The sequence below is a fragment of the Aedes albopictus genome, chromosome 3 (assembly GCF_035046485.1).
Source record: "Aedes albopictus strain Foshan chromosome 3, AalbF5, whole genome shotgun sequence".
NCBI classification, from domain to species: Eukaryota; Metazoa; Arthropoda; class Insecta; order Diptera; family Culicidae; genus Aedes; species Aedes albopictus.
In genome coordinates this window covers 229,451,288-229,473,506 of record NC_085138.1, presented here as the reverse complement: position 1 = coordinate 229,473,506, position 22,219 = coordinate 229,451,288, and the positions used below count along the sequence as shown (strand labels likewise).

General features: G+C 40.8%; 1 protein-coding gene across 11 annotated transcripts in view; it reads left to right on the top strand.

The window, feature by feature from the left end:
• The window catches only part of LOC109400336 (somatomedin-B and thrombospondin type-1 domain-containing protein), a 541,334-nt gene that overhangs the window by 400,042 nt on the left and 119,073 nt on the right, over positions 1–22,219 (top strand). For 5 of the 11 annotated variants that reach the window (XM_062859341.1, XM_062859342.1, XM_062859347.1 and 2 more), the window contains exon 2: positions 16,054–16,379. In XM_062859341.1, the coding sequence (XP_062715325.1) occupies positions 16,103–16,379 (277 nt within the window). In that variant the 5' untranslated portion in view covers positions 16,054–16,102. The other 6 variants (XM_062859345.1, XM_062859346.1, XM_062859344.1 and 3 more) reach the window with 4 other exon arrangements.

The following is a 22,219-nucleotide window of genomic DNA, read 5'->3' as shown; positions in this document are numbered from 1 at the left end:
CTTGGTCGCATTTCCGTCGCCATCCTTCGCGAAGAATTGTCCACTTCCGACGCCACAAGCTTCAATTTGATTCCCATCAGCGAGACTAATGCTATGCTTCCTTCTTGTATCCAGCTGACCGAGATTCCTGGCATCGTGCGTCATATGAGATGTTGCACCGGAATCCAGATACCAGAGTTTCTGTTCTTCCGTGGCAAGATCCGCTACTCCAACTCCGAAACAAGCTTCTCTTGAATTCGACGCAGCAGCCATATTGACGCGGTGATTACCCTTCTTCTTCGGTTCAACTTTCTTACCTTGCAGCAGCTTACAGTCTCTCCGGAAATGACCTTCTTCCTGGCAATAGTGACACACTCTCTTCTTTGCTTCACGGAACTTCGGTTTGCCGCCAGTCGCAGTCCTAAACGCCATCTCGCCAGATTCCTCTCCATCCGATCTCCTACGCCAGTCATCCAGCAGCTTCCCATTCACGTACTCGAGTGTTAGATCTTCCTCGGGACGACCTTCCAGCGTGGTCACAAGAACATCGTAGGACTTCGGCAGACTTGCGAGAATCATTGCGGCAATCCAGTGGTCCTTAAACTTCTCACCCATCGCGTTCAGCTTGTTGATCAACGTCGTCATATTCGCCAGATGCTCAGGAACGTTTCCTCCTTCCGGCAATCTTGTCGTTATCAACTTCCGCAGAACATGCACCTTCGTCGCAAAAGTAGCCCTTTCGTGGTATTTCTTGAGAGAATCCCACATTTCCTTGGCAGTGGTGGACTGCATGACGTGTACCAACTGGCAGTTGTCCAAAGCGAGACCGATTAGCGCCCGTGCTTTTCCGTCTTTGGTCTTCCAAGCTGCGTTCCGTTCGGCAGGTAATTCGTCCGTTACGATCGAGAACAATTCCTCCTTCGTCAGCAACAGCTCCATACGGAATTTCCACACGGCGTAGTTCGTCCCATCCAGCTTCTCCACAGTCACCTTCGTTTCAGCCATTTCAAGGATCAAGGAACTTCTTCAGTGCTTTCGAAAAATCCTGGGCCAATAACCTCTTGAACAGAGTATACGGTTTGAATGAAATATCTTTATAACGGTTTAACAATAACGTCTGTATTTCACAGTGGTTTGAGTGAGAATAAGAACAAGTGTTATTTTTCCTAACAAGTTTGTTGCTAAGGAGTCGCAGCATTCTACGATCGTTTCGTTGCTTCGCATAGCTCAATACTTTCAAGTAATAAAGCATTAATCGTTAATTCATTGGTAAAACACATAACACAGTCTATAAATTAAACAAAATTGTTAAACACACCCAACGTGAAACTTAAACAGCATTGTTCCAATTATCCTCACTCACTAATCACACTGCAAAGCAATCAAACTCGTATCGTATCGAAACTGAAAATTTCCATCCGTCCCAGGTGGCTTAGCATAAGCTATTGTACACACAGGCAAGCGTCGTTCCACCGAGCGGAACTCGTCATTAGTTAATCTCTATTCGATTACAGTTCGCTACCGTGCGTTGTTCCAGTGTGGATTGCCTAGGTGCGATACTGCGACACAAATAGCTCACACATATGGGTTAGGTTGTCCCAAAATTGCACATAGTCAAAAAGTTTGGGGGGCTCACCCTGCAAATGATAGCTAAGGGTGTTAGAAACAAACTTTTGTATGACGGCAACTTTCAGAAATGACGTTTAGAGGTCGCCCCGGCGAGATTTTCGAAAAATGGCCATTTTTCGTAATAAATTTCATACAAATATTTTTTACCGTACAAAAATTGGCAATACCCACTATTTTTATATTTTTTACAGCTTGATATGGATCCAAACTTCTTGGGAAAAATAATCAACGACATGTTTTGCAGGTAACTTTTTGATACTGATTTTTCGAATTTACTCAAATTAGTCATTTTTTGATATACTGTGCATTTTACTCATCATAAAAAGTATCTGAACCTAATGCTACTTTAAAACAATTTCCATAAAAAGATAGGAAATTTTATGAGGAAAAACTTTGCCGAAGACAGCATTGCGTTTTTTCTATCCGTTTTAGAGTTATTCACGATTTACTATTTGGTGAAATTTGAATTTTTAGGTATTTTTCTAAAAATGTCACATAAGAGCTTCTTAAAAACACATACAAAGTAAAAAATCACGTATGCTCAACAAGGTTTTGTCTTGATTGTGTTTAGGAATTATGGTGGCATCATTTATTGAATTTTTGTTTCCGTTGACAAATCCATTTTCCTTGATATAGAAAGGTACCTTCTAGCGAGAAACTTTATCATTAGGTACCATTTTTAAATGCCTCAGTAGGCCATGGCATTTTTAACGGTGATGTACTGACAATGGTTTATACGAGCATAATACACAATCAAACGCACGGCATATTTTCTATATCATTTAGAAAGTGATACATTCCGCAAAACATGCCGATTTTGTTTTTTCAATGATGTTGTTCAAATCGTTCATAAACATGAATAAAACGATCTTGTAGTCCCTATCATTTTGATCAACATATAGGATGATAAAAATGACGTCACTTGTTTACGTCCAAAACTGTTGTTTACCAACAATAGCCTACCTTGTCCTATTATATGCCGCGTGTATCAAATTGTTCTAACCTTGGATAACATTACGTAAACTCGCTGGTTCATCTCATCCCACCCGTTTCAATTTGACTCGGTGTATCTTATTTTCGATGTTGATAAGATAGTTCAAGTCAGTAAATGTAAAAAAGACATGCTCTGCTTTTTAGAATGTCTTGAATTGGAACTTAGTATCTAAAAATTGGTATTCTTACGTAAGATGTTCGTAATCGCGATTCGTATTCGCCTTTATTCACTTTGCCATTGTTTTCTGGGCTGTTTCACTGGTCCAGGACTCATACGTCTTCGTATGGAAAAATAATTGAGAATATCGACAAGAAAGTAAGATAAACGCGAAAATATGGCTCAACATTTTGTGGAGAATATCTTTAAAAAAATCAATAGTACTGAGCTTGTCAAGTCAAGAGAGCAAGCTTTTTAAGAAATCTTTGCTATATAATTTCTATATGAAGGGATTGAATAACAAAAAATAAAATCCATTTAATGATGTCACCATAATTCCATAACACAATCAAGACAAAAACTTGTTGAGCATACGTGATTTTTTACTTTGTATGTGTTTTTGAGAAGATCTTATGTGGCATTTTTAGAAAAATACCTAAAAATTCAAATTTCACCAAATAGTAAATCGTGAATAACTCTAAAACGGATAGAAAAAAACGCAATGCTGTCTTCGGCAAAGTTTTTCCTCATAAAATTTCCTATCTTTTCATGGAAATTGTTTTAAATTAGCATTAGGTTCAGATACTTTTTATGATGGGTAAAATGCGCAGTATATAAAAAAAATGACTAATTTTAGTAAATTCAAAAAATCAGTATCAAAAAGTTACCTGCAAAACATGTCGTTAATTATTTTTCCCAAGAAGTTTGGATCCATATCAAGCTGTAAAAAATATAAAAATAGTGGGTATTGCCAATTTTTGTACGGTAAAAAATATTTGTATGAAATTTATTACGAAAAATGTCCATTTTTCAAAAATCTCCCCGGGGCGACCTCTAAACGTCACTTCTGAAAGTTGCCGTCATACAAAAGTTTGTTTCTAACACCCTCAGCTATCATATGCAGGGTGAGCCCCCAAGCTTTTCGACCATGTCCAATTTTGGGACAACCTAATATGGGTACATATTGGTATGCCCACTTGCACATATGAGAATGAAGTGTGCTCTGCATTGTGCAATTTAAATTCCATCAATTGTTCCACGCTGTGTTGCTTCATTTCTTTTCACGTAGGAAAACATGTAGGAACAGGTGGTATAAACTGAAAAAGTTGTACTTGACTCTTGATCGACTTTATAAAAATATATCGTCGTTTTGTCCAATAAAAATTAAATTCTGCAAAATATTTTTTTCTTATGGTTCCAGGTGAAAATTAAGAGAATTTTGCCCAAACTACATTCAATTTCCGTCCGGTGTGCACCAGGATACAATCACTAATGAGTACATAATTATAGATTTTCCCGGTAGGGGACCAGAACGCAGCTTGCTAAACTTTTCCCGTGAAGTATGCCTGGAGTAGCTGAAACTGGGCTAGCAATTCCCCGATGCGGATTGGGTTTTACCCAGCGCCTCGTTTGGAAGGTTATGGTTTATTGATTGCAAGAGACCGTAAATCTAGTAGAGAAGAAATTAGAAAGAGTGAATTCCAGAAAGTTTATTGGATAGAAGTTACGCAATTTGACTGCATATTGGAATCTGTGATAATTAATTATAATATTCGTGAGGTGAATGATTGTTTTAGCCCAGTGTTGCGAAATGAGCGAGTACTCACACAACTAGTCAAACTCACGAGTGAGTATGAGCACTACACCTTAAACTCACCGTGAGTATTACTCACATTTGAGTAAGCGCTGTACAACTCACACTCACTCGTGAGTATTGACGTGCAGATACTCACTCACGAGTATGCTTTACTCATATTCATACGGTAATCTAAAATTTATCTAAAGGCTTGGAATCCTATCAAACATTAAAATGGTATGTTTTATTGGGGCGAATGTATTGAATCAGTAGACAATCAGGTATCAGGTATCAGAAGGCCGGCTCCAGAGGCACGTTATCCTCCATTTGGGACATTTGTGCCATCGCCATGCATATGAGCCTATTTCATCATTTACCTGAGGGAGAACGGGACAAGGGATGGGAACTGGGAAAGGGAAAGGTGATGAAATAGGAATGGGTGCCCTAGAAGAGGGAATGAACGCATAAGCGCAACGAGAGCTCATAGCTCATACCACAACGGGGTTAATCAGTGCCCTGAAAAGGACACTGTAAAACGGATAAGCGTAAAAAGAGCCTATAGCTTAATGGAGGTAGCTTGCGACGTCATGCGACTTTCAATATGACATAGAAAGGCACGTCATCAAAAGCATCCTCAATATTCAAGAAATCACCCAAGCAAAAACTACGTTTGAGCGAGTGCCTTCTTGAAAACGTATACAACTTTATGTAAAAGAGTCACTGTGGACATCCCAAATTGGGAGACATGTGAGTTCACATGAACAGGCATGTTAGCCAAACGAACATCACAGATGTGATAATCGACAATGCGTTTCGAGCATTTCAGAAAGAACGACGTAACCAGATAAATCTGGAACTTATTCCTTCTTTATTCAACGCACGCACCCTTTCGGGATAAAACTACAGAGTAATTTCATGCCATGAAAATACCCAATAGAAAACTACAAGAGTTCAAACATGTTTGAAAAACTCAAATCCCTCTGGAGAAAAATAGGATAATGCCCCATTTGCTCCAGGAGATTTGAAGTAAGCAGAGCTTTTTAGTGCTCACTAAATCGATTCTATAGCTACAATCCTCGGGGTAGAAGCCTAAGATTCGTAGCTATACAAAAGACTGGTTTATCCGAAGATATTTAGAACTTGAACAGGTCCGAGTTCCATTCAGGAATACCTCTTGCGGTCCGCACAGACCGCAGAGGACAAGCTTCTTTCAAAGCAGTAGCTATGGTATACCACAATGAAGGGCGTTGTAATAACAAAACCATAATGAAACTCTCTTGGAGTAGCAATGGAAGCGAGTTATCCATAAAATGTGATCGCAACCAATTATTACAGGTTCCCTAGCTCGTTGAGCAGGGACGCCTGAATACGCAAAGTTTGCGAAGGAACACTCCAAAGTGCAAAAAGGTCAAATGGAGAGTCCTCATCTGACACATGCCAAAAATTCTGCTCATGCAGAGTTGGGTTAGGTGCAATTCTATGTTAAGTGAACCATGAACTGTACTACCTAAGTATTCCATCAAACTGAAGCATATCAAATCAATGTTTGAGCTACTTCAGATGCCAAATATCAGCGAAAAGATGCTGAAAACAAGAGCTTGCTTGAAGGCATCCATAAGGAAAGGATGAAACATACTGTTAACGTTATTCTAAAATAAAGCATGTTCGAGGCACGACAGATCATCTATAATGAAAAAAGCAAAGCTGGGTTCACAAGGTAACCTAAACAGAAGTTACCCTACGAAAATGAACTTTTTGAAGTAGATCCACTTGGGCTACATACGCTTTTTACGCTAAAAATTGATCTGAGGTTTCCTTGCCGTAGCCACTACCCAAACTAGACAGGATTACACTCTTCACAATCACAGCACAAAAAGGAAACATCAACGACGAATCAAATCGTGGTCAATTGAAAAACGCCAATGGCGAAAACGCATTAAGCGAACCCATATAGGCAGTAATGTAAGCTAATTAACAACATTTGAATAACCCCGCCCTTATTTAGCCTCAAATTTGAGACTTAAGAAGGGCAACTGATTATCTCGGAGAAACGCAAGGTCCACTGCACTATTGCTCCGGTTAGCGCAGAAAGGGCGTAATACTGTGGAGGACGCCCTAAATCTCCACAGGCTCCGTTTGTGGTTAGTTTTTTATTAGACCCCCCTAACCATTCATTCTTTGGCACGGTAAGCATAAAGCCGCATAACACCATGAATTAGGGGTCACCTGTTTAGTGGACTCTTACCACTGGATCAGGCGGTCCGTAGTGTTATTCTTAGCCAATTGAGACAACCGCTACCGACACTACACAGCTATCTAGGCTGATCGGGAAAAGAAGTTAACATTGATGGCTAACTTCCAAGCGAGCCCGAACAGCCGTGAAAACTCACGAGTGAGTATGAGCACTACACCTTAAACTCACCGTGAGTATTACTCACATTTGAGTAAGCGCTGTACAACTCACACTCACTCGTGAGTATTGACGTGCAGATACTCACTCACGAGTATGCTTTACTCATATTCATACGGTAATCTAAAATTTATCTAAAGGCTTGGAATCCTATCAAACATTAAAATGGTATGTTTTATTGGGGCGAATGTATTGAATCAGTAGACAAGGTTGCTTGTCAATAATTCCATTTTTTTTTTCTTTATTCTAGTGAATTGTATCTTACTGGTAGTTCTAAGCGCTCCGTTAAGGGCGGTCCTGAAGAGGTCCCCTTTGAGCCCAACAGCTCAACATGAGGGCTTTTGTTTGAACTTAAACCTCTTGTAGACAGAGATCAATCCCCTGAAATGGCTGTCATCCACATATAACTGGCGTGAAGCCAAAATTTGGTGCAGGACGTGGTGTTGATTTGAATGGGCGGTTGCATTAAGCTGAAAACAGTGATTTTTTTCTGTTAGTGCAGGCGTGACATTCACATATAATTTAGTTCAGCGTTGTTTTAAATGGACGAAATGTATTTGCATGCTTGTGCGTCTTGTAAATTTAATAAAGAACACTAAACGCATTGAACAAATGTGTAAACGATCGTTTCTCAAATACACGATAATTCGTACGACAAAGTTCGCTTCCGCACGTAGCAGGTTGAAAGGCAGGCTGAAATTTCGTAAACGAGCCCGTTCGAGCCGGCTTCAAGAACTAACGCTTTCTTCAGTGGGTTGGCAGAGATAGCAATTAAGAAAAAAGTAATTTACGGAATCGTGTGATGTGCTCGATTGGTAGCCGATTTGACCTTGGATTTGACAGTTCGATAGCAGCAGACCTGCGGCAAAGACGCATATAGTGCTGAATTAATGCCATTTTAGCTGCTTATTGGTTACCTGGGTGTGATTACTGGCCATGTTACTGGTAGTAATTTGCTCGGTAGTTTTTTTTTCTTTTTAGGTCCGAGGCTCATATAATTAGGGTGGTCCAACTTTATATGAAAAAAAACTAAGACTTGAAAAAGCTCATGGGATTCCTTCAGAATTTGTTCCTTTTTTTTCATTCTTCAATCACTTTACCTAATTTACAGCTCTTTTGTCCACCAGGGCACTGCGTGAGCGATTCCAATTGGAAGCTGACTTACACTTTGTACAGCTCCTAAATGTATTCTATTATAATTCTACTAGATCGAACTGGATTCCGTTGCGCTGCTTTCACTTTCTACACTAACATGGTAGAATGATGAGCACGAGGATGTTGATGTGTGGCTCTTGTTCCTTTTCCAGTCCGATTGGGGGTCCATTATGAGTTGCCGTTAGCCGATATCCAGGTGTCCGGGTCCGTTGGAGCATATGCTCTGAAGAGGGTCAGGTGACAGCTGCTCTCGGGGGGGAAGAGCAACTGACGAAAAATTGCAAGTGCCGGACTGGGATCGAACCCATGACCATCCACTTATGAAGTGAACGTGTAGCCACTACGCTACGGGCCCTGGCAATTTGTTCCTTTTGTCACCTATAAGTTCCAATAAAGTTTTGTTTCAATTCTATCAAGTCTAAGCACTTTTTTGTGAAACATCAAGCAATTTGTGCTGAGAGGGCACAAAGTTGTACCGGATTCTAGCAAAAATTGCTTAAAAATCAATTATGCGTTTAGTGTGTAAGTTTCATGTTCGAAAGTTGAGTACTCAAGTAAATTTACTATTTTTTGTAAATTTTAACTTACAAACTGATCAAGTGTTTAGTATGAGGAAAAACGTTACTTTTCCTTGCGGAATAATAGAACGGACTATTTTTCCGCGCAGAAAAAACTACAGCTCTTTTAGATTTACAAGGGAGGCGATTCCAGTGTAAAACTTTTTTTCCTTACTTGCCTACTCAAGTAATTTTGAAGCGAAACCTTTATTTGTCCATTATATGCCCTATATTTTTGCACAGTAATAGAAACTAGCCACATGGGAAAAAAAACGACCAAATGTATGCAGAAAAGAAAAATTTTAAATGTTTGGACCTAGTAGATGCTGTAGTTGACCCTACCATTTTTAATTTGAATTTAGGTAAATATATGCCAAACATCTTTATTGAATACGGTAAAGTGACCCGACGTATGCGAAAATAGTAGTTTACGCAACAAGGTGCAGAATGACGATTTTTACAGCACGAGTCGTACATTTATCCAACGAGGCTTGCCGAGTTGGATAATTACGACGAGTGCTGGAAAAATCGAGTTCTGAACCGAGTTGCGTACAACGTTTTTTGCAATTTCATAAATTACCCTTGAGGATATTTTTAAAAAAACTTTTTTATCAAACTGCACACTGATGTTCAGCCATGTTTAAGAAAATCTGATCATAACAGGTTATACTGTGCAGTTGTCACAATTTTTCAAAACTGCGACCAGAAAGCATCAAGAAGTTGATCAAAACTGAAAACAGTGCTGTAATAATTCATTACGCAACGCAAATCAGTGCTGTAATGAACCATTACAGCACTGTTAATTTGGTGTGGGAAAGTAGGCCTTTTCTTGTCAGATTTGCGTGAGGTAAAACAGCCTATTACGATGAGAAATTGCAAAAAAAGTTATACCATTTACAAAGTGTGGTGAAATATAGAGATATCCTAATTGATGATATTACTTTGCATGCGTAGGTAAACAATAAGAGTTTTTAGCCTATGGTGCCAAAGCTCTCGAGCAGATCCACCTTTCCTCGAAAACTGTGCCTTGTGTATAAATAATCACCATTGCAGTACAGAACAAACGAAAACATCATTTCAAACCAACAAAAATAACTTACTCACTAAACTCACCGTGAGTAAAATGAGTAACTCACGCGTGAGTAATGACGTCATACTCACGCGTGAGTATTACTCACTTGTGAGTAATACTCACGCGAGAGTATGACGTCATTACTCACGCGTGAGTATACTCATACGCGAGTAACTCACAGCGTGAGCATTACTCGCAAATGAGTAAGGTGAGTGAGTATTTTTTACTCGTGAGCATGAGTTTCGCAACACTGTTTTAGCCTATCAAAGGTTTCCCAGTGGAAAATATATAAATGATTCTCATTATACTGAATTGAGTATTTCATGCATTTGTGAAGTTTGAAGTTAAGAGCATGGAGTATAAAGTTGAATTTTCGCCGAAAATTTGATTCAACTACCTTTCTGGAGCTCAGGGAAGAAAATTCCTGCTTTAAGCACACTTGCACTAAAAAGTAGGTACTCATAATAGAGGGCTATCGCCCGCAGCATGTTATACGATGTGTTGACACGTGATCGATGAGCAAGGATGCTCACTAAACAGTGAACATTGTTGTAACGCACGGTTGTTCTGTGCTATTAGTGGTTAAAAACCGAAACACCAGTTTTACAGGGTTCTTCCAACATGTACACGCCCTTCCCACCTTATCCTTCCAGCATTGATCGCCTTCTGGATGCTTGGTTTGAGTGCAGTGGGCGATCTGCTATTCACGGCATTTCTAGAGGATTTGCCGCATGGTGAAGACCTGGTCCGTTGTCGACCGGCCCTCAATGAAGCAAGCTTGATAACTTCCCACGAACTCATTCGTTTTGGGTGACAGATGACGGAAGATGATCTGGGATAGCACTTTGTAGGCAGCATTCGAAATAGTGATCGCCCTGAAGTTCTCACATTCCAAATGGTCGCCTTTTTGTGAATGAGGCAGATTACCACTTCCTTCCACTCCTCCGGTAGCTGTTCGGTTTCCCAGATCCTGACTATCAACCGGTGCAGACAGGTGGCCGACTTTTTTGGGCCCATATTGATGAGTTTAGCTCCGATACCATCCTTGCCAGCTGCTTTGTTGGATTTGCATCCTTAACATCCCTCAGCGTGGGAGCTGGTTCATTTCCGTCCTCCGCTGCACTAGCGTCGTCGTTTCCTCCGTTGCTGTGGGCTCCCGTGCCTACGTTCTCCACACCATTCAACTGTTGATCGAAGTGCTGCTTCTACCTTTCGATCACCTCACGTCCGTCCGTCAAGACGCCTCCGTCATTATCCCTGCATATTTCGGTTCGAGGCATGGAGCCGTTGCGAGATGCGTTGAGCTTCCGATAGAACACCCGTATTTCTTGGGAGCGGCACAGCAGTTCCATTTCTTCGCACTCCGCTTCTTCCAGGCGGCGCTTTTTCTCTCTCTCGAAAGAGGCGGGTCTGCTGTTTCCGCTTCTGGTTGTAACGTTTCGCGTTCTGTCGGATCCCTTGCTGCAGCATTACCGCCCGCGCTTCTCTCGTTTGTCGGGTGAAGATCACTGCGTCAAGATTTTAGAACTATTGTGATATACCCTTTTGCTGTGAGGTACGCAAGTTATCTCAGTAACATATTTGTCACTGAGATACCTTGGTATCGACTGAACTCAAGACCATCTATTATTGATGAATAGAGATCCTGAGTTACAGTATGTGACTCCCCCATTCTGGCGAGACTAGCTTTATGAAGCCAACCACGTCCTTGGGAGATAAGATCCATATGTCAGCAGGCCCTGAAAAGGGCTTGCTGAGAACTTTGAACCTACGTTGAGTGAGTGCACTGCAATAGCAGCGGATGTGTTCTGATGTTTCCCTCTCCTCGTCACAGAAGCGGCAATTTGAGGTTTGGATTGCTCCGATCTTTTGTAGATGGTATCTGCAGGGGCAGTGTCCAGTTATTAGACCGGTGTAGATGTTGAGATCCCTTTTGTTGAGACCTAATAGTTGTTGGGTTTTCTTGGGGTTTATCGTTACGAGCCTTTTAGATTGGCTCGTATGGGGAAGTGCATTCCAGTTTGATGTGATTTGACTGACCATATATTTGGCCCGCGCTTCGTCCTTTTAATCCAAAACCGTTCTGCACTGTTCTTCGAACCACGTTCCGTCGGTTCCGTTCCACGCATCCGATAATGCTCTCGGCTGCGTCGTTGATGGCTGTCTCCGCTGTACTCCAGCAGTCTCCTAGAGGGGCCTCATCGAGCTTCCCCTCGTCTGGCAACGCGTCCTCATCATCATTCTGCACGTATGATGAGGCGACATCCGGTTGTTTCAATCGCTCTAGGTTGTTCCGTGGCGGTTGCTGGTACCGTACATTGTGGATGACGGAGACTTTAGTGCGCAGTTTGACCATCACTAGGTAGTGGTCGGAGTCGCTGTTGGTGCCACGATTGGTCCTGACGTCGGTAATGCCAGAGAAGTGCCGTCCGTCCATCAGAACGTGGTGATCTCCATGTGTAACGATGAAGGAGGCTGTATTGGAAAATGGTGCTACGAATGGCCATATTTTTGGAAATGGCGAAAACAACGAGTCGCAGGCCGTTTTCGTTCTTCTGCTGGTGGGCGCTGAACTTTCCAATCGTCGGTCTGAATCCCTCCTCATGGCCAACCTGAGCGTTCAAATCTCCTATGATAATCTTGACGTCGTGGCTTGGACAGCGGTCGTACTTGCAATCGAGCTGCTGGTAAATGCTACATTGTCATCATCAGTGCTTCCGGAGTGTGGGCTCTGCACGTTTATTATGCTGAAGTTGAAGAAACGGCCCTTTCGTTGATCGGTCACCAACCGATCACGTGCCACTGCATATCACCCATCACGATGAAAGCTGTTCCCAGCTCGCGTGTTGCCGCAGCTCTGATAGATTTTATGATTGCCTGTAAACGTTCGCATCATGGTTACTGTCCAACATAACTCTTGCAGCGCTACGATGCTGAACGCGCGGTCCTTCAGTAGATCGGCAAGTATGCGGGTGCTCCCAATGAAGTTTAGAGATCGGCAGTTCCACGTACCGAATTTCCAATCGCAAGTCCTCTTTGTTCGCTGGGGTCGTTGCCGTTAGTCTATGTTCGTCTTATTCTGTTGCTGATTTTGCGTAACAATGGTTTTTTTACGGCTGGCTTATAGGGACTGACACCAACCCCCTACTTTTTGGAGGACCGTAGTACATATTTGACATGGAGATCAGTCGTTGTTTTGAGCCGCTCCTCCTGGAAAAACAGACGCTCAGATCTGCAGAAGCTACTACTCAAAAAAAGTTTTTTATTGGAAATTGCTCTAGAAATCACGAAAAAAAAAATTAAAGTTTCTTTACACTACCGATAGAATATTTCCTCATGAGCTTTATATGGAAGAAGCGAGCCTTAGCGTTCATTTCGTGTTTATTTCTCACAAACACTGTGAGTGATACAAAAAAAGATTGTTTTTTTTATGATAACCTCCAACAGTTTTCCAAACTGTGAGTCGCGACCCCCTAGTAGGGTTACCGGCTTGTAACCGGGGTTCGCGAGGGACAGTCTTCATTGCTGGTTATGGGTGTGAATACGTAGAGATTATACTGTAATTAAGTTATGTTTGTTAGAAGATGTTGAGTTTTATACAATTCTGTTTTCTTTTGACGGATTTATCTATTTGTAGTTGAGATAATTTATGTTTTATATCTCAAAGGAATTCCCTGTCCTATTTGAGTTAATGCAAGACGAGATATCGTAATTCGGAGAACATTTTGGGCCCTTTTGGGTTCTGAAATAATTGGTTAACGTGATAAAGTTTTTAATACTCCACCTCTCCAATCTAGCGGAAGTCAGAATGATAACAGTACGCCGACTATCTGCCAAGCAAACAACTCATTACTGCCAGTCTTTGTCATCGACTAACTCGTAGAAGCATTAGGGAGAAACTTGAGAGAGATCAGAGCTCTATATCCCTTTCGTGACGAACCAGCACAATTGTGCTGTTGATCAATAACAGGCTTGCATATGTTTTTCATCTGTTTAGCCTTTGTTTTGTGTGATGTAGGGGGATTAGGGGCATAATGGACACCCTAAGGAAATGAGTATGTTAGGCCTGTGTAACAGACAAAAACTTTACATATTATCAGTTGACTTACAACTTTAACTTGTTTCCTACGTATTTCAATCATTTACAGCTGCTAGAATGTCATTATTGTGAAGAAATACTGAATTGAAAACCATGTGTTTTTTGGGGCTGGCAGGAAAGGTACGGGGCGAAATGGACACCCATCGGGGCATAATGGACACCCCTGCATATTTTATGCTGTATCTTTGAGAATATCGACCAGTTAAGTAGTTTGCCAACGGAGATCAATACCACAGATATAATACTCCATCTTAGACGAATTTACATAACTTCAAAATAATTTAAATAAATTTTAGGCAAAAATAATCGGATTGTTTTTTTTTCAAACTCTTTAAAACGCCTAACACTATGCAGCGCGCGTACATCCATTCATAATTGCCAGTGTTCATTTCGCCCCGAATCGACTACAACATTTAAATTGCTATTTTCAGTAAGTTCTGATCAAAAATATAATACTATAACCATTGCTAAATCTGCGTATACATGCAGATAAGCTAACAATTCACTTGTTTGTATGGTGAACACACTCAAACACTCGTAATACCTTATTTGCTGCTGCTTCTAAATTATAAGAAATCCACCATATGAAAAAAATATTTCAATTTCAATGAAATTTTGGTTATTTTGAAGGAATATAAATGGTACTTTTGTAAATTATAACAATGACTTGTTCCTTTACACTTATGCATTAAAAGTTTTACATAAAAGTCAACGGTTTCTGCAAAAACAGGGGTGTCCATTTCGCCCCGGGTGTCCATTATGCCCCTAATACCCCTAAACTGTTTTAATAATTGAGTCATTGCTTATACCTGTATGTGTGCAAACAAACTTTTGTTTACGTTGCATGTAAGATTTGCCACGATTAAATTGACCAAAAAATGGCAAAAATCCGTAAAACATGATAAAGTTTTATCTGTCGCATATTTTTTATTTACAATTTATCTAGGGGCTGTTCATAAACCACGTAGACTTTTTAGGGGGGGGGGGGGGTGTGGCCAAAGCCTACGCTCCATACAAATTTTAAAATTTTTGTATGGACAAAAGTCTACGAGGGGGGAGGGGGGGGGGGTCTGAGATTGCCAAATTTTGGTCTACGTGGTTTATGAACAGCCCCCTAGGTAATCAAATCATAGAATCGAAAGTTGAAGAGTAGTTCTTCCAAATGTGGAGCACGAATCGTTGTTTTGTTTGAAAATAGAAAAGTTCTTAAAAGCTAAATTTGAGCCATTTGTATGGAAATTCCACTTTTTTGCGCTCCGTCCCGAAGAGATATTGGACGGACCTCCAATGTTGTCGATTTACCATTTTGCAGCCTAAACACACAAGATATACGAATGCAAAATTGATCAATTACAAAATACTTCCCTGTTAATAACGGAAGAGAAAAGAAAACAAAGCTATGAAGCAGACTCTGTTCTAGCTGGGACGTAAGATAAGAAACAAGCAGAAACACGTTCCCTAGATTGGAACAAAGCAGATGAGTACCATATTTTGTGGCATACATATAGTTGTTGATCCAGTAATCTTGTTTTTGTTAAGATGTGGAACTTGAAATGAAATGAAATGAGGACCTTGATTAAATTCCCAGCAAGATTTATAACTGTACACGTGTCTCTCAACTGTGAACAAAGGGAGTTATATCTCGTTATTGCTAGCGAACAATTATTCATCAACTCGTAAATTGGAATGTTGCTAACAGCTACAATCGGTCGCAAGATTGCAAGGATAGAAGAAATCTCCTGACAGGATTCGAAATGTTTGCCACAACCAGCTCCGCCTTTGTTGTCTTTGGCATGGGTAGGTATTGGGACCATGCTGAGACACCCCGTTCTCACCAGTTGGTCGGTTGGGTCTCACCACTAGCCAAGACGCAAGAACCGAGCATACAAAAACATGTCACATATTTCATTGCTACGATATCATAAAATACCTACGCTCATTCCTTCTTTTCGTTTTTATTACATTTCATTTCAGATTAAAGAACGAAATTGGCGCGCAGCTGTTAGGTGCCCTCTACTCTACACTACACACAACACGCGAATCCCATATACGCGAAGCAAGAAAATTTCATGATTCATGCAAACGGAATTTCTGCCACACTAACTACAATTCTGGCGCAGTCAGGGTTAAGGCTCTAGCAACATTTGGGGCGCAAAAAGAAACGCGAAGCGTGGAAACGTGAAATGATTCTTCGAAAAATTCCTTCCAGAGTTCTGAAATGTGCTGATTGTGTTTTGTATAGTGTGAATCCAGCCTTACTTGCAGCGAGCTTGGTTGACGTGATTACGGGAGGGATCAAAGCAAAATCGTAACTACTGCTGCTGCTATACTGTTGTTACTGGGAATTTTCCCGACATCGATTTTGTTTTGATCCACCCCGCGGGAAGCAGAGTGAAAAGTGCATGTGAAAGTTTTTCTCCATATAGAAGATTGAGCATACCAGTCAATAGATAGAAAGAAGCGTGCGGCGTGATAATGTGTGCCGACCGAAAAGTGAAAAGTCCCCAAATGTGTGGTGTCCACTTCTGGGGTTTAGTGGTTATCCTCACGTTGTCCAGCTTTGCGGTCGGGGCTTACGGGGGATCCTGCCGGGAGGCGTCCCTCTGCTGCAACGGGCGCGATTCGTCCTGTGTGGTACAAAAAGCACCACTGAATGCGATTATCGAGGATTTAAATGATAAGCCCTGTTACTGTGATCACGCCTGTTTGCGGCTCGGCGACTGCTGCGAGGACTTCAAGTCCCACTGTGGGGGTAAGTGACGCTCTTTCGGTTCCATTGCATTGCCCAATGTGAAACTGTTTTCCTACATATCGGATTATGCAAACGGGCGGCTGTGCGCATGAATGAATAGTTATCGTTCGAACGAGAGAGATTTAGTTCACCGGTCGTGGCGGTTGTTTTGGGCTATCTTGAATGGCTCGACAAGGGATGCAATGGAAAGCTAATCCCTTTTCTACAAACAGGCAGTTTATAGGAAATGTTGAATTTATAATACACCAACTCAATCGTATCTCATTTCCTCATGTTTCTAAATAGAGTGATTTAAATAGATCCTGCAAATTCATGGCTCATTATAAATCTGTTTGGCTGAAATTGTGTTCCTTTAAACCTCAAACTTTAACATGATATAATTACAATGCATTCTTTAGTCGTGGTTTTATTTCAAGTTCTTGAAAGATTATTTCGAAGTTACGCGACATGCATTTGGAAAGCAATTGGAAGAAATAGCAGCTCCTAGACGCTATTTCTTTTCGTCAGAGTTCCCCTTTCCACCAGAGTCCCTTCTTTTACTATGCCTGACACCCTGTCAAAATGTGATGATGTCATACTATTTACTTTCAGCCCTGAATACCCGTGTTGGTGCAGAGGGCCGAAGTGAAAGATCTCCATCCTGGGTGATTGCCTAGGTGACTTCTTTTACTACGTCGCCATAAGCCTCTGATGCCAATGATGTTTCGATCATCTGGCAATCGTTTGACTGATTTGTTTATAACATAGTTCAGAATCATATACTGAAATAAATTTTGTTGTGGAAACCACCGATTCCATAGTAAAATTACTAACCGTACCTATGATTCTCAACCGACAACAAAATCTGTGAAGTTGACTGAAGTATGATTGATGTTACAATGCATTGCAGTAAATTTGACTAAAACTGTAGTCACCTCAACAACAAAACATTGTCAATTTTTCCTGGACACGCATCTTACAACACAGTATAGTTAAAAATACAATGCCCAGCTGTTGAATTAAAAATACTTTTGGTAATGTTAACTGCACTGCTAGTCAAACTGACAGTGTTTCATTGGAATTAATTGGAAATTGTTGTCGGTTGAGGATCATAGGCTCTCTCTTCTCTTCTTGGCGTAACGTCCTCACTGGGACAAAGCCTGCTTCTCAGCTTCTATGAGTGCTTCTATGAGCACTTCCACAGTTATTAACTGAGAGCTTCCTCTGCCAATGACCATTTTGCATGTGTATGTATATCGTGTGGCAGGCACGAAGATACTCTATGCCCAAGGAAGTCAAGGAAATTTCCTTTACGAAAAGATCCTGGACCGACCGGGAATCGAACCCGTCACCCTCAGCATGGTCATGCTGAATACCCGTGCGTTTACCGCCTCGGCTATATGGGCCCATAGGCACGGTTACTATATAAACTATGAAATCGGTAGTTTCTACAACAAAATTTATTTCTGTGTAACATTGAAATCGGCAAACTTGTAGACTACTGTTTTTCATCGATTATCGCCAAGAACGCCATACTGGAACTCTTATATATAAGGCGTGAGAGCGCCAGTATTACCTCTACACTATCAGTAGGTGATAGTAGCATTTTCGCGCCGTAAATATTAGACCAAACCCACGCATGGACTCCATCAAGCGTTTTAACGTTAAGTAGAGCCGCGAACAAAGAAGCGAACCGCACCGGTCGCTGCTAAGAAGGGCTTGAAAACGAAAAGTTTACGTACGGTTCGAACCGGGGCTTAGAATTTAGAGACAAGCAAACTACGGTCCCTATCCGTAGGCTCGTGCGCTCTCTCGCGTTCAACTCTCTGGGTAGCGCAAAGAGGAGACGAAAGAATATGAGTAGGAATTTGTTGACAATCGTTACTGTTCAGTTCATACAGCTTGCAGAGAATGATTTTTCACTTTTGTAAAGGTAATTTATTTTAGTCTGTATCAAATATTGATATTTATTCTTGCTTTGAAATTTCCAACGAAATAATATCATCATTACATCAAATACATAACAATTTATTTGACATACAATAGTGATAGAGTGACAATATAAACACAGAAAAATAATAGATTGAAACAGACAAGTTTTGATTAAATATGTTTTGAATAAAGTTTTCCTTTCTTCGTCGATCATACATTTCGAAATGTATTGATTTTCTCTTTAAAGTAGTTACGATTGTTCTAAATTGCACCTTAAATTTTTTATTCAGTCGATCGTTTTCAAACTTATATTTGAAGAACTTATATTGAATAGTGATTCAGTTCGGCCGCTTTCATACATGTGTCATATCTCTGATACGCTGCAATCATCAATATTGACAAGGACAGTAATTGGGCGTGATCTTACACACGGAGCCGCCAAACTACCCAATTTTGAGTTCTTGTGACGCAACCCCATAGTTTGGCCCAATAACTCAAATTTGAGTAAATAGATTAAACTCACACTAGGTAGTTTGCCTTTAACTCCAGCAAAAAAATATACTCAAGAGTAGTTAAATTCAACCCAAACGTAAGTTTGGGTTATTTTGACAAAAACGGTATTTACCCAAAATTGGCTTATTGGGCCAGTGGGTCGATGCAGCTTGCTATGTTTTTGACAACATCGGAGAAAACAATTCAATTTTTGGTAGAAAGTTTAAACGATATACTTACTTTTGAGTAAAATAAACTCAAAAAATAGGTAGTTTTAGTTCTCCGTGCACGATTACTTTCCAGAGTGCTTCCTCGTTCTGGATTAAACTAGATAAAAGTAGTTACGATTGTTTAGAGATACTTATGGATATGGATTCATTCAAAATTTGAATATTTAATTTTACGTAACGCAAGATTTTGCAGTTTTAGATCGCCTCCCTCCCCAACGTAACAACTTTTGTATGGGAAATATCGAAATTTTATGTGAACCGTAACACAGCGCTAGACCAACTCCCCCTCCCACAAAACTTCTGCGTAATTGAATGAATCCTATGTAACTTAATTCAGAAATCACAGAAAAACTGCAGAATTTTTTTGTAAGCAAATTTAAATCATACCGATATAAATCTACTGTTGGACTGTTTGAAGACAGTATGTATTTACTATGACGAAGAATGTTTACCTTCGCGAAGTTGAAGAGGAGACAACTACATTATGAATGTATTTTACACCCATGTCCAGAAAATTATAAGGAAAATGCAAGGGATATTATTACTCAATAAACCTTAATATAAATTAAATGCTCAAAAGCTCAAATTCAGATATATTATTTGCGGGCTGATAAATTTCTTGCGAGAAAGGCAACATGGATATCGAAGAGATAAACATTATTTAAGAACAAAAATCAACCTACAAGCCGTACAGTAAGCCACAACCATATTATTAAGTAAAAAAACTTGAATTCCGGGATTAAATCCAATAACACATTCTTTAGAAAATGTTATCTTTAAATGTAGCAAAGAACAGTTCTGACTTTTATCCAAAACCCTCTCCTTAAAAAAATACTGCTCAGATTATTTGCCAGAATAAGATTTGCAATGACACCACAGATGATTTACAGTGCAAAACCCGATGATACGGATGGGATAGAGACCACCGGTGTGCAAAGGCGATTGATAATTATTTTACTCACATGGAAACGAGCGACCGGTGCAAAAATGGGTGGGTAACGGAATTAAAAATCGTTAACGACGTGCTGTTTCGTGTATAGCCCACGCGTGGGCTTGGTCTTAGAGTAAGAATATCCCAAGCAACACACATGTTATATAAGAGTTACGGCAGCGCAAATTTTGGTTGTATAGAAGTTATTTCGACGTTATTTCAACATTGTGTTAGAATTACGTCAAATAAACTTCTATACAACCAAAACATGCGCTGCCCTAACTGTTATATAACATGTGTGTTGCTTGGGATGACGTACATACGTGGTAAAATTGTAGGAAAAACACTACCCTACAAGTTTTCCGAACATCACATGCCAGTTTATTCCTGTAGAGCTACGTGCACTTTTGTTCCAGAAATTCTGTTGCTATATGCTTTTGATGACATCGACGATATAGAACTCCGCGATACTGATCCAATTGTGAGATCATGCAGGCCATCTTTTGATGAGGCCTGCAGTCGTTGAATGCTCTCTAGTGATACACACCAGGTTTTACTGGCATACAGTAGCATAGATTTCATTATCACCGTTTTTGAACTTTAAAAAAAAAAATATTTTAAACAGTAGTTAATATATAAACACTTAACTATTACGGCATTCTGCAAAAAAAGGATAAACTAGAAAAAAAAACTTGTAAGGACGAGTAAACTCCTTTCAATACCAGGACTGTGCTTATCTGGTCCGACGGGCCCTTAACGTGACGCTAGTGTGTATTTTAGATATGGGAAACTTATGGTGGAGGGCTCTTCCTGACTTATGGTGGAGGGCTTCTTCCTGACAAAGTGCCAGGGCTGAAATCGAACCCATGAAGTCTTTAGACTTAAAGTTTAAAGTTTAACTGAAGCGAACGTCTGACCACTGCGCCACGGGTCCCGGCAAATTCTCTTATATGTACTTTTTTTTTAGAAATTTCATTATGCTATTTCTCCGCAAATCCCAAAACAAAATTCCCTGGATGTCCTCCAAGAATCACGCTTGGAGATTTCTTCAGCAATTCCTCCGACAGTTTTTTTTTTCTGAAAATTATACAAGAACTTCTTCAGGATTCCTTTTAGAAATTCTTTCGGAAATTGCAACAAGGCTTGCATCGGAAAGTTCTGCAAAATCCTCGGTAATCCACCAATCCTTACTTACCCTTACCGATCAGGCTAAGGCCGGAGTGGCCTCTGCTGTACATAGTAGCTGTCTCCATTCCACTCGGTCCATGGCTGTTTGTCTTCAGTTCCGCACTCTGCGTAGGGTCCACAGATCGTCCTCCACTTAGTCGGCCCACCTAGCTTGCAGCGCTCCACGTCTTCTTGTACCGGTCGGATGACTCTCGAGAACCATTTTAAACGGGTTGCTATCCGACAACCTGATGACGTGACCCGCCCACCCAAGCCTCCCGATTTTCGCGGTATGGACGATGGTTGGTTCTCTTAGCAGCTGATGCAGCTCGTGGTTCATTCGCCTTCTCCAAGTCCCGTCTTCCATCTGCACTCCGCCGTAGGTGGTACGCCACACCTTCCGTTCGAAAACTCCAAGGGCGCGTTGGTCCTCTGCACGTAGGGTCCATGTTTCGTGCCCATAGAGGACGACCGGTCTAATCAGCGTTTTGTAGATAGTTAACTTCGTGTTACGGCAAACTTTATTCGATCGTAGAGTTTTGCGGAGTCCAAAGTAAGCACGATTTTCGGCCACAATGCGCCTCTGAATTTCTCTGCTGGTGTCGTTGTCGGCGGTCACCAGTGAGCCCAAGTACACGAATTCTTCAACCGCCTCGATTTCATCACCGTCGGGCGGGCGCGGTGTTTCCTCCCTGGAGCCCTTTGCCATCATGTACTTTGTCTTCGACAATGACTAATCCGATTCACCTGCCTTCACTCTTTAGTCGGATGTACGTTTCCGCCATCGTCCCAAAGGGGGCGTCCATAAATGACGTAGCTTTTTTTAAGCGATTTGCAATACCCCCCTCCCCCCTCGTAGCATTTCGTCACAAATTCAGATACCCCCCTCTATAAATGACGTAGCTTGTTAAACACCCCCCCCCCCTTAAACAAAGCTTTCATGTAAAAAAAAACTCGAACTTAGCTCTGATTTCAATTTTAACTTGTATGTTAATATTAGTTTGCTCACTAATAAATCTATTAAGAGTATCAAATTGGTTTCATTTGAATAAAATTCACCACGACATTCGAAGGAGTTTTTTCTAAAATTCTTACAGTAGTTCATTTTG